Source organism: Blastocystis hominis (assembly GCF_000151665.1).
Source record: "Blastocystis hominis, Singapore isolate B (sub-type 7) whole genome shotgun sequence assembly, scaffold_2".
NCBI lineage: Eukaryota > Bigyra > Opalinata > Blastocystidae > Blastocystis > Blastocystis hominis.
In genome coordinates this window covers 777,078-790,150 of record NW_013171827.1, presented here as the reverse complement: position 1 = coordinate 790,150, position 13,073 = coordinate 777,078, and the positions used below count along the sequence as shown (strand labels likewise).

Here is a 13,073-nt window from a genome sequence, read left to right as displayed (position 1 = left end):
AAGACAAAGAAGCTGCTTCGCGTCGATGTGTCTATTGTATCCTTATTCTAGCATTCGTTTCTCTTCTTGTGGTTGGCTTGCTGTGGTTGGTTTATCACCGGTTTCTTGTTTAGTTTTGTTATTTCCATCATTTGTTTGTATTAGTAATGTCGAAATGGGTCGGAATTGGGAGAGACTAATGAGGGTGGAGTGTGGCGCGTGAAAAGGGTGAATGCAGTCGTCATTACTTTTCAGATATGATAATTCTTTTTTCTAGCTTTCGAATAGCCTAGTAAAGTAATGCTTAAAATAGTTTTTACTATTGTATGTTGATACCTTGATTACACACTTGAATCATGGATTTGCTCAAAAAAATAAGAGGATTGGCAAAGAGTCGTTAGCTTGATGATAATCATATATAGTTTGTACCACAAGAGACTGCAATTCAGAGATCCTATTAGTGATGAGACAACTGTGGTTAATGTTCAAAGAATATATAGTGATACTTTATATTCGGATGATAGGAACAGTAGGGGTGCGTTTAGTGAAACGAAGTGCCACACAAGAGTAATTCAGTAAATACCTTTTTTGGCAAATATTACTTCATACATTACCTTGCTGCCTATACCATCTTAGAAATAAGCTAACCCATTGATTATTGTAACTACTGTTTATTTACACTTGTTATTTAAAGTCAATAACAAAAACGATTTTAAATACACTAAATATGCACAGCAATAGATGAAATGTAACTTACCTGTATTTGTTAATACCTTTTCTGAGTAATACTATTGTAATTATGAAACTGCATACATTACTATACATTTTCATGTTTCAGTATAGTCCAGATTTTTGGAATATGTAATAGTATCCTTCATAACACCGTTAATATAAAATTATTGAAATGAAGTCTTTCTTACCTTTACTTTGCATTTCTATTTACCTTATTGCTCAGGCTACCTCATTATGTGATGATAGTGCGTACATGAACTATCTGCACGCCTATCCCTCAAAGTGCGATAATGATTGTACGGAATATAAGAGGTTGTACTTTGTATGATCGATTAATATGTAGTCACTTCAAGCATACTTGGAAACAATCTTGTTTAGACATCCAGAAAAAGGCTCCCTACAGAAACTACCCTATGAATCTCTCGATTCTGTCTGATTTTAGAGACGAAGACCTGGAAAAAATGATGGATCTTGGAGTGAAGTATTCTGGAGAAGGTTCCTATGCTGAGCCTGAGAGTACTCTTGCACCCTCCTGGCCAAACGAGTATGTTGTTGGTCGTGATATGTGCGAGGGAACTGAAAAGTATTCTGCCCCGCACTCGTTTTCTACGTCGTGGGCCAGTGCTTTGGTTCTTGCTGCCGAAGCTGCCTTGCGAAAAGAGAGATATTATGAACCGTTGTCCTTGCCTTACGTTCTCAAATGTCTCCCAGAAAGCCAAGAAATCGAACCAAATGATGTTGCTCCACAAGATATCGCAGCATTTGTAACTGAGAAGGGATTAATGAGCGAAGCGGTGGCTGGATTGCTTAATGAAAACGAGCTCTGCTCGGCAAACACTCCCAAGTTCTATTTTGAAGTGACGAAGAACGATTCTCCGAACAAGAGCGGATTGATGAACTTTATTGCTAAGGGCGATCCTGTGATTGTGCTGATGGCTCTCGACCTGGTTCGAATGAAGACTGTGAACGATGTGACAGGCGATGACATTTACACTGGAGCTACGGATGAACCTTCTTTGTATGGTGTGATGAAGGGCTTCGATGAAACGAAATGGACTGTGACCTTCAACGTGGTGCCTTGCGAGAATATCGAGATGAATCTCCCTGTTACTGATAGTGAAACTAACGCGAACTATGCTGGAATTGCTGGATATGCGATGTCGATCCAATTCATAACGGCACCTCTAGAAACAAGATTTCAGGATACTCAGGATGATATAAATAGAATTCCTGCTGATATATCCGTTCTGAGATTTACACATAGTGAACTGAGCAATGTGCAGGAACTATATTTTACTTATCCCTATCTGCGAAGTTTAACTCTTGAAGACTATACATTTCCGAATGTTTTCAATTTTACTCTAGATTGTCCTATTATTGAAAACATACATATTGGTGATGGATGTCTTTCTCAGTCTTTGGCGCGCAGATTGATGGAATTGAATGGATATTTTCGTCTAAACACTCCTAGTCTGATGCTTTTTCAAGTTGGAATTCAGTCCTTATTAAATTTCTGGGTGATATCCGTGACTCAGATTAATTCGAATTTAACATTTCAATTGGGTGATGAATCGTTTAGCAATATTACAAGTCTTGAATACAATATTGATATTTCTATGATTGTAGTGAAATACATTCAAACGACGATTCAGAACACCAAAGGACATCAGGGAACTGTAGAACTTATACCCTTGAATCCGATTCCTCCAACACTAACACCGACTCCTACAATGACTCCTTCTACTGTGCCTCCTACTTTAACACCTACACCTACACCTACTCCAACACTAACACTAACTCCAACTCTAACACCCACACCAACTCCAACACCAACCACTACAATGACTCCTTCTACTCCTACTCCTACTCCAACACCAACTCCTACTCCTACACCGACACCGACACCGACACCGACACCGACACCGACACCGACACCGACACCGACACCTTCTGCTTTACCTCCCACGCATACTCCAGCACCAACTACTCAATATCCTATTGAATGTGGAGAGGGAGAAATAGTTATCCACCTAAATCGGACATGTACTTCTAGTCCTGAAAATGAAGCATTCGAAATATATGAGGGGTCAAATATTCAATATTTCGGGAAATTAGTTTACAGTCAAAACAATTGTACAATTGTAAATACTTATTTATGCTTTAAGCCCATGGAACACACTATTGTTATGAAGCATTTACGTGGATGGAAATGGAGTTGGAATTCGTACTTAGTATTATCACATGATGAATATTCTCATGCATTTCATTTGGAAAAGGATTCTGGTTCAATAGAAATATTCAATGCTACCAATCTAGAGATAATCAATGAACGCCATCCTCAATGCTCTGAAGGACAAATACCAATCTATGTGGATCGTAATTGTTATAAACAAAATGGCCAACATTTTTCATTTGACATATATGAAGGAGCAGATATTTACCCACATGGCACACCAGTTTATAGTCAAGACTCATGTTTATTCACTTTAACATATATCTGCTTGAATCCCGTTTTGCATACTATAATTATGAGAGATAAGCATGGTGGTGGATGGGAAGGTTCACTTTTGATTATGACCCATGGAGATTACAATATAAGGTTTTCACTGTATTTATCTTCTGGATCTGTTGAAATATTTAATGCTACTACTCTTGAAACTGTCAAGCTAGACCCTCCTCAGTGTTCTGACGGGCAAATGCTGATTCATTTTGTACGAAAATGCCCAATATATCAAGGTAATGCAGAAGGATTTGCATTGTATGAAGGACCAGTTAATCAGACTCATGGTTCACCAATCTATAGTCAAGATCTTTGCTATTCTGTTGATACATACTTCTGTATGAATCCGGTTGATTATACTATCTTACCATATCACCTTTATAGCGGAGGATGGTACACTAATTCTTACATAAGAGTCAGCTATCAAGATTCATTTGCTACTTACAGAAAATGTGGGAGTACAAACGAAACGCATGTATTCAATCCCATGATTTTTACGAAGGATATGCAATGTGGTGAAGGAGAATTCTTGCTTACCTATGATCGTACATGTGGTTCTTATGAAAATAGTGAAACATTTAAGTTATATGAAGGATTGGATACTGAGTCAGAGAACAGTATAGTTCTTGCTGAAAACAACTGTCTAGCATCGCATCGATATATATGTTTCAAACCCGTTATTCATACCATTGTAATGACATCTCTACATACTGGCTGGAGTAGTCCTTACGGAGTTCAATTCACATATGTTAATTCATCAGTGTCATTCAGTGTAAGATTTGAAGATTCTCGTAAAAGGGTGTTTAATATGGCACAGCTCATACTTTCTCAGTGTTCTGAAGGTCAGTTACCTGTTCATTTGCTTAGAAAGTGTGGATATGCCCATGGCTATCAAGAAGGATTTGAAATATCGGAAGGATCATTTTTACTCCCACAAAATGAACCAATCTATAGTCAAGACACTTGTATTAATGTAAACACATATTTGTGTTTAAATCCTGTAAATTACACCCTGATAATGAAAGATACATATCATGACGGATGGTATTCCGATTCACTGTTAGAATTGGATTTGGATAATAAGACACTGCCATTCCAAATGAAAAAAGGAACGGAATCTCAACAAGTTTTCGATCCTAAGAGTTTTGAAGTAATAACACCTATTCCAAATCAATGTACTGAAGGACAAATACCTATTCATATTCAACGGAGCTGTGAAAACGATGTCAGTGATCAGGAATCATTTGAGATTCATGAAGGTTTGGAAATACGACCTCAAGAAGAAGCTGTTTATTATCAAGACAGTTGTACGATTATCGATGCATTCATATGTCTATATCCCACAGAATATACAATAATAATGAGAGATATGGGAGGAAATGGATGGAACGCAAATTCAAACTTTAATATTAGTTATGATAATTCCTATTTGGTATTTCAGAAAAGCTCAGGATTCTATGAAATACAAACATTCAACGTATCTTCTATGGAACTAACTAGTACAGATATTAGCGGGGATTGCCAACAAATATACGATTTGGACAATACAACAAGTATGTTACATGTCGCTAAAAATGCATGCAATGATATAGACTTAACAACCCTATCTACTAGCAGGTTCAGAGACCTACAAACTCTATGGATAGAGGAAGACAATTTTATGTATGTTAAGCAGTTTAATATCAGCGATAATGCTCTGCTGACCAACGTAATAATCGCAGCTAATTCCTTTACACAAAAAAGGTACGGCTCTGGAAGTGATGCATCAAAATCATTCAAAATAATGAACTGTGGTTTACTAAGAAATCTAGAGATAGGTTTATTCAGTTTTAGTGATTACAAACACTTTGAGTTAAAGAATTTACCTTCTCTACAATCAATCACAATGGGTATATATGATAGTAATCTACCGCTACGTTCTTCATACAATTTCTATTATGGTTCATTATATATTCGAGGTAAGAAATTGATTTTATGTATTGAATTATAAGACCTTCCAAATCTAAAATTTATCACATTAGGTAATGACGTATGCGTCTCCCCTTTAGAAACTGTATTTGAAAGTAAAATATAGTGAATGAATAACATAATCGGAATAGATCTTCCTTCTTTACAATCCATTAAACTTGGCCGATATTCTCTCCGAGGTGTAGCAACAACGAGATCGCTTTTGACAATGCGAAGTATGAATAAGATAGGGTGATGTAAAATCATATAGATCTACCAAGTTTAACCTCTCTTACGTGTGCAAATGGTTTTTGCTTCCAGAATCCTTATACAGTTACTCTTGAGAGTAGTCGATTTTAGAATACTTACAAATACAGATATTTCCAACATACAGTATGTTGATCTGGAGAATTCATTTGAACGTACTCAAGTTACATCCGTTTCTAGTATTTTTTAGTAATGTTCTACATTTTTAGATGTGTCTTCTATTCTTTCAGATTTACTGCCACCAAGTCAGTAACTGCTTGAATTACGAACTACCGTTATTGAGAATTGATCAATGGTAGTGAGTTTTTGTTTGTTGGAATTATGTTCACAATTCTTGCTTCGACTTGGCAAACCCAGCTATTGGTAATGGTTCTATTGTACTAATACAATAAACAAAGCAATGCCTAAGAATAATATGATGAGTCCAATACAAAGCAGAATTCCGACAGCTGCTGCTACTGAATGTATTGGTGATATCATTATATTTTAACGTACAAAATGAGTGATTCAGAAAAAAACAAAATAGAAATATATTAGAAATACTAGACTGTACACAGAAATAGTAATAGTAGTCATGACTGTAAAGAGTAGTAACTAATACATATCGTAATCATCAAATTCATCAAAAGCAGCCATATCATTATTCTCTTCGTCATCATCGCCGTTTAAATAAGCAAGGAAGTCATTAATAGTATAGTTATCGAGACCATATCCACTGTCTCCACTTTCAGTCGAATTATCACTCTCATCACTTTCACCACTCTCATCACTTCTGGCAAAATAAGATCTACTATTAACTAGATCTGCAAGAATGGAAGAAACATCTATGAGTGGAATCCAATCAACCAACATAATACTCGAAATTGACTTAAACTGAACTATCTCGAATGCATAAGGCAGTTTGACATTTCTAACATTAGGAACATCTACATCCTATCAATATTTACATATAAGCAAACTTTCCAATGTCACTTCACGCACATAACTGAAACTCCATCCTCTATAATTGGTAATAGATACTAGTTTTGGCAGATCTAAATTTTATGCAATTCAATTCGCGCCTATCATACCTCGCAATACTAATGAGCACGCATTGTTTTCAATTCTACCCCAAAGTGCACTATCTCCTAAGGTAATGGAATGCAGATTTGGACAATCTATGTCAATTATTTCATTCAAAGGCACTTAATACTTTCTATTACTGTTGATAATCCGTATTGGAATGCACAATTACCTAAAATAATGGATTGTAGATTTGGAAGATCTAATCATTATAAAATACATTATCATATCTCTACCTCGAACCACAAGCGAACTATACCAGAAATTGAATGAATTGTATCCAACCAAACCAAAATTGATGAACTTAAGTAAAGGCAGATTCTTCAATTCAAATACTCCTCCAAAATCACTGAAACTGTATTCCGAAATTTGAATTATTTTCAATGATTTGCAATTCAATACGTGGAATGATTTTGATTCATCCTTGCCAAAGCTATTCCTTTTTTGGGTGAATGAATTGATTCCGATTTTCAATATTGTCAACCGATTCAATCCATCGATTCTGAATGTTTGTACTAAGCTACAACATTCATTCCCGATTTCGATTGATTCCAAATTATACAACAAAGAAACATCCCAATCAACCAGTATACAGTTGTTAGTCAGTTTCAGATGTTTGATACAGATACTCAATGGCTTGCTTCCGTTCCCCTTGTATTCACTATAATCACCTTCAATTCCATTGTACCACATACATTCGTTCACCAACTTACCATACTGATCACATACGATTCCTCTTCCAAATCGCTTATCATCACACCAATATCCTTCATATTCCACTCCACCATTATTATGATAACTCGATCCATATCCAAATCGTTTCCAATTGATCATTATGCCCTTGTACACCAAGAATCCATCATTATCATACATTTCACCATATCCAAATGGAATTCCAATTTTACCTTCTTTTTCTGTCAACACCAATCCTTCAAATCGATTTCCATGTTCCAAATTAACACTTCCTTTTTCAACACCACTTGTGTCTTCATTATACGAAATAGCACCAATTTGATGATTTCCAAACACTTTTAACACTTTCTCATCGTTCACCACAAATCCTTGATTCAAAAATACGCCATTATTCATTTTCAATAGTACACATTCTCTGTTACTCAATATAAATGAAATCCAGTCATACACTTTCATTTCTATATCCAAGCATGATTGCGAACTTTGGATAAGAGAAGTATCTAGACTATAGCCGCTCAATTCAGAATTGAGCAAATCGACAAACTTTTGCATCAGTATAAGTAATATGCCAAAATAAGCCAAATCATTGTTTTCTAAAATTCATTTCATAACAATTGTTATTTCAAGTTGTAATATCAGTAAAGGCATAAAAAGGGATATTCTATGGTCAATCGTGCCAAACGAAAAGTTTTGCTCCTCAATATAATTTCCTATTTTGTTGACGAAAATCAGCCATAGGATTATTGTTTTTCTTGGTTTACAAGCTTCAATTCCTATTTCCCAGAGGAGTGTGACAAAACCAAAACCAACATCAATAATAGCACAAAAAGCTTATGGAGACAAATTTATCACAAGAACAAACACCGCACTTAAAATGATAGATTTTGACCATATATTCACGGAAGGACATATCGTCCGTTCGTAGGAATTTATTACAGTGTTGCCTCAAATACTGTGGAGGTAACGTCGCCAGAAAGGGAAGTGACAGAAATGACGTTTCGATCGGGTCTTTATGCGAAGGAATCAAATTGCTGAGCACAAACCGAGCACTCGACGACCCCTCTCGCACCACCCGAATAATGGACGGCGGGAATCGCTCCTGGTTCATAGACAGAGCCAGCGAAACGCAGTGATCATACAAAGGATCCGCGTCGACCTCCGATCGCTCCGTTCCGATCCAGATAAAGATCTCGCGCTCCGTGTCCAGCACCACAATCGAGTCGCTCATCAACGCGAGCGTTTCGGGAGGCAAAACCATCAACTCGGGGTGAATCGGCGCGGCAGTCGAGCGTCCCATCATGCTTCTCTTCATAAAATAGGGGAAGCCGTCGGTCGAATCCTCCGCTACCAGCATCACGAACTCGCAGCCCTCCTCCTTCTCCACCGACACCTCCGAGCGCGCGCTGGGGCTCGACTGCACGGAGAGGAGCGGCATGGAACCCACGCTGGCCAAACCGCTCGGATGCGAGAGAACGGAAGGGATCGGAGGCGGCGGCGTGGTGGCGGGAACGGATCGAATTCGATGGATGGGAGCGTCGGAGTCGCTGCGAGCGAGGACCAGGCGAGGAAGAATGATGCGAAGGGAGTCTTGGAGGGAGGCGGAGGCGAGGCGGAGGCGATGGAGCTGGAGGAGATCGCCGTTGTGGAAGCAGTCGCCGAACAAACAGCCGCGATGGAGGCTGTAGAGATAGAGCGGGAGCCCGCGGAGAAGCGGAGGGAGGTGGGATTGGATGGAGGAATCGGACTGCGATCGCGTGTGGAGCGACGAGGAGGAAGCAAAGGAGGATGAAAAAGGGCGGAAGGCAGAGCGAGAGAAGAGAGAAAGGAGCCAGGACCAGCGAGAAGGCGAGGGAGGAAGCGGAGGAGAAGCGAGATGGCTGGGAGAGAGGGAGGGGGAAAAGGAGGGATGAGAAGACGGAGAGTCGAAGGAGTCGACGACGGTGGTGAGATCGCCTTGCGATAACGTGCGAGTGTAGGAGTAGAAGGAGGAATAGGAAGGCGAGGACGTGAGTGAAGGAGGAGGAGGCGAGCTGAAGAGCGTGGAAGGCAGGGGCGGAGGCGGCGTGCTGAACGCAGGAGGATGATCCAAGGAATGAGTCGACGGCTGGGAGTAGAAGCGACGATAGAAGGCGAGGATCTGACTGAGAAGATAGTCGATGCCGTATTTCACGTTCTCCGTCACCGTGGACGACGTGTCGAGCTAAACAGAACCAGAAGAGAGCGAAGCAACGTTGCTGCAAACGTCTTTCGCGATGAGCACCGCCGTCGAGTAGCCGTCGATGCGGCTGAGGAAGTCCACGCGATCGTCGGTCCCTTGCACGCAGAACGTCTGCAAACGCGTCAAACGCTGCTTGGAAACGCGATCCACATAGCTGATCTCCGCTTGGATCTGCTCGGAAAGCGCGATCTCGACTCCTACAGGGATTTTCCAGGGAAGCGGACGGCGATTCGGAGCAGCGCTGAGCAGCAGCGTGATCGAAGTCGAGGCGAAGCAACGCCCCAATTCGACGGTCACCACAGAGGAGTTTCCAAACCCTACAATGAAGGAGGGTTCGGATCGAAACGTTTGATGGAGGAGGTCATGCAGGTGCCGAGGACGCGCTCGACCTCCATTCCTTCTCCGATGTGGATGGTGAGCGTGGAGGAAGAGCTCGCAGAGTGGAAAGAGCGAGCGATACAGTTGATAAAATCGGTCTGAAAGGAATCAGCGAGGAGCAAAACGGAGCCTCCGGGAGGCGTAATCAAAGACTAGACACGATCGAAAGATGGATGAGCGAGGGTACTTTGAGGATTCGGATGGAGTTGTACATACACCCGCTTAGATAAGCGTCGATCACAAGATGATTTTGGTAGCAAAACAATCGCTGATGTAACAGCTCGGCGTCTACGATTTCCTCCTTCAAATTAGACTTTCAAAATCGAGTTGCTACTGCTGAACCCATCCGCAAATAAGGATCTGAAGGCAAATCGTAGAAAAAGCCTTGGGTGCACACGATGATCTGTCCCGAAGCGAATACGCCGGTACTAAAGAGCAGCTCCGCATATCGTGTAGCCGTGAGAAAGGTGAGGATCGAAATCGGATGAATTCTAGGAATGAGCCACAATGAGCAAACCAATCACCGCTCTTCTTTCACAGTAAACGTGCTCAAGATGTCCAAAAAACGAGTTTGGTTTACTTCGAAAGGAGCGAGATAACTGGCAAACGACTCGGAAGCTTTCGTGCGATCACTGCCCTCACGTTCGTGAACACGAACATACTGCTCATCCTAGGGTTGAGATCCACCGCTAAAGAGGCGAACTGCAGCGGAAGGTAAATGAGATCCAGGATACACGTCGGCTTCTCCGATTTGGCCTCCCAGTTCGTAGATCTCGATTACTTCTCCAAAAACAATCAGTCCAATATAGTAGTGACTTAGAGAAGGACTACTAAACACAACAGACAAGGAATTTTGAATGTGTAAAAACTGCTTCGTCGTTAAGGATTTATCGATCACAAAAATTATAGCATGCGTGTCCAGAGTCGGAGAGTATAACGTGTTCTCATCTTCCGAACAAGTTCCAAATTCAACCGTTTCCGCATCCTCCGATAGCTCCGGGTAGCACTCCAGAATATTGATTTGTTTGTTCTTATTTATATATTCCCCTTTGTATGGTTCCGAACTGATTGAACTGCAAAAGGTGCACTTCCAACAGCCATTTGACTCAACCTCGCTCAACTTCGACGCCACCACCCCACAATTCTCACAGCGCACGGGTTTCGATTTGATATGTATGGTAGAATCCGAATTGTGCAAAAACGGGTGGATAATCAACCCAATCGGTAGAGGAAACGAATCAAACAGAGTTGGATCCGAATACAAACAATCCACAGAAGACACGATCATGCAATTTTGTTTTTTCTCGATCTCCAGCTGTTCCTCATCCATCGAAGAAGAAACATCAATCAGGCTGTCCATGTTGTAAAGCGACTGCTGCACAGGTTTTACACAAGGACACTCATCTAAAGTCTCCATTCCATACAGAGAGTCCTTTTCGAAATTAAAATAATAAACCCCTGCCCCATTCCAAAAATACCCCATATTTCTTAAAAACAAACAATACCCATTCCATAATTCTTATTCCCATTCCCTCTACTTCATCTGCTTCAGTCTCTCCTCTCTGGCCTTCAGCATCGCGGGCGGCAGCGGTCGTTTGAACGGCAGGAACTTGATTCCGCCCATCCACGGCTGCAACACCTCGGGGATCTCCACGCCCTCGCTCGTCTGATAGTTCTCCAGAATGCAGCACAGCGTCCGCGTCAACGCGCACAGCGTCGAGTTCAGCATGTGCACGTACTTCTTCTCCTCGTTCTTCTTCTTCGTCGCGCCGCACCGAATCTCCATCGCGCGGCTCTGATAATCCGTGCAGTTGCTGCACGACACCAGCTCGCGGTACGCTTCGTACCCCGGGAACCATCCTTCCAGATCGTATTTCTTCGCCGCCGCGTTGTTCAGCGCGCCCGACACGATGTTCACCACGCGGTACGGCAGATTCAGCGACTCGTAGAACTCGCGCGAGTTCTGAATCATGTATTCGTGCATCGCCCAGCTCTCCTCCGGCTTCGAAATCACGAACTGCTCCACTTTGTCGAACTGGTGCACGCGGAAAATGCCCCACGTGTCCTTCCCGTGCGCTCCGGCCTCCTTCCGGAAGTTCGTTGAGAACCCCGTGTATTTCAACGGCAGCTCCTTCTCGTCCAGCCACTCGCCCATGTGATACCCGCAGATCGGCTGCTCCGACGTCGCGATTAAATATTTCTCTTCGCCCTCCTCCCCTTCAACGTGGTACAGACTCTCGTCGAAGTCCTCCAGCTGCGCAACGCCGGCCATCACGTCGCGATTCATGAAGTACGGAGTCTGCAACAGCGTGAATCCGCGCTTTGTGTTCCATTGCATCGCGTACATGATGATCGCCTGGTTCAACAGCACCGCAGAACCCTTCAGGAAGTATCCACGATGGCCCGCTACGCGCGTTCCGCGCTCGGGTTCGTAGCCATCGAGCATCCACAAAAGCTCGTGATGGCAATACATATCCTTGGTCATGGGACGGGGCGTTCCCCACTTCCAGACAACACCGTTGTTGTCCTCGTTGTTGTCGATGATGCAAGTATCCGATAATATGTTACCGATCTTGCCCAACTTGGCATCACGCTCCACACGCACTTTCTCCACTTCCTTCTCCGTTTCTTCGATCTTTGCAGTCACCTCCTTCACCTTTGCGGCTTCCTCCGCTGCATCTTTGCCCTCCTTGCGAGCCTTTCCGATCTATTGATCAGATCCAATTGTCGAAGCATACAGCAGTGGACAAAATACGCTTTTCCTTCTTCATGTTGTCAATGCTTCCAACAAGAGCTCTCCATTTCTACAGTGAATTGGAAACACGAAAGGTACATCATCCAGAGCGATCACTTCATCGACAAGCTCCACGCTGGCAAAACGGTCTTTCTGAGATTTACGAACCAAGTCCGGGTTTCCTCCACGCGAGACACGAAGCAGGTTAATATCAATAGGCATTGTAAGTAAACAATTGTTTGGTTGGAAACGAAAGGATCTGTCTGGAGTGTTGTATGTACTATGTTGAGAGGTTAAAACAGGTCCCATATAGTCTAATAGGTTAGGATAGCAGGCTCTCACCCTGCCGATCCGGGTTCGATTCCCGGTGTGGGAATTCTTTTTCCCTTTTTCTTGTTTTTTATCACTTGAAACTACAGACAATTGTATCACGATAACAAACCATCTTATTTTGGAAAGATTATGATAGAAGAACAGCATCTTGTATATGCCTTATTGAAAACGAATATAGATCCCATATAGTCTAATAGGTTAGGATAGCAGGCTCTCACCCTGCCGATCCG

The 13,073-nt window shown here is 41.9% G+C and overlaps 3 protein-coding genes; all 3 read right to left on the bottom strand.

Moving 5' to 3' along the window:
* Positions 1–7,991: 7,991 nt before the first annotated feature.
* GSBLH_T00006470001 (uncharacterized protein) lies at positions 7,992–8,615 on the bottom strand (the record flags this gene model as incomplete). Its single annotated transcript, XM_013041158.1, has 1 exon — positions 7,992–8,615. The coding sequence occupies one exon, from the start codon at positions 8,613–8,615 to the stop codon at positions 7,992–7,994; it is 624 nt and encodes a 207-aa protein (XP_012896612.1).
* A 765-nt stretch (positions 8,616–9,380) lies between these two features.
* On the bottom strand, positions 9,381–11,193 carry GSBLH_T00006469001 (uncharacterized protein; the record flags this gene model as incomplete). Its single annotated transcript, XM_013041157.1, has 7 exons — positions 9,381–9,715; positions 9,745–9,928; positions 9,964–10,077; positions 10,111–10,267; positions 10,301–10,446; positions 10,480–10,556; positions 10,608–11,193. The coding sequence occupies 7 exons, from the start codon at positions 11,191–11,193 to the stop codon at positions 9,381–9,383; spliced, it is 1,599 nt and encodes a 532-aa protein (XP_012896611.1).
* An 88-nt stretch (positions 11,194–11,281) lies between these two features.
* On the bottom strand, positions 11,282–12,732 carry GSBLH_T00002673001 (uncharacterized protein; the record flags this gene model as incomplete). XM_013041156.1 has 3 exons in its annotated part: positions 11,282–12,483; positions 12,515–12,580; positions 12,610–12,732. 3 exons carry the CDS (start codon positions 12,730–12,732, stop codon positions 11,311–11,313), a joined length of 1,362 nt encoding a protein of 453 aa, XP_012896610.1. The 3' UTR covers positions 11,282–11,310.
* Positions 12,733–13,073: the final 341 nt, after the last annotated feature.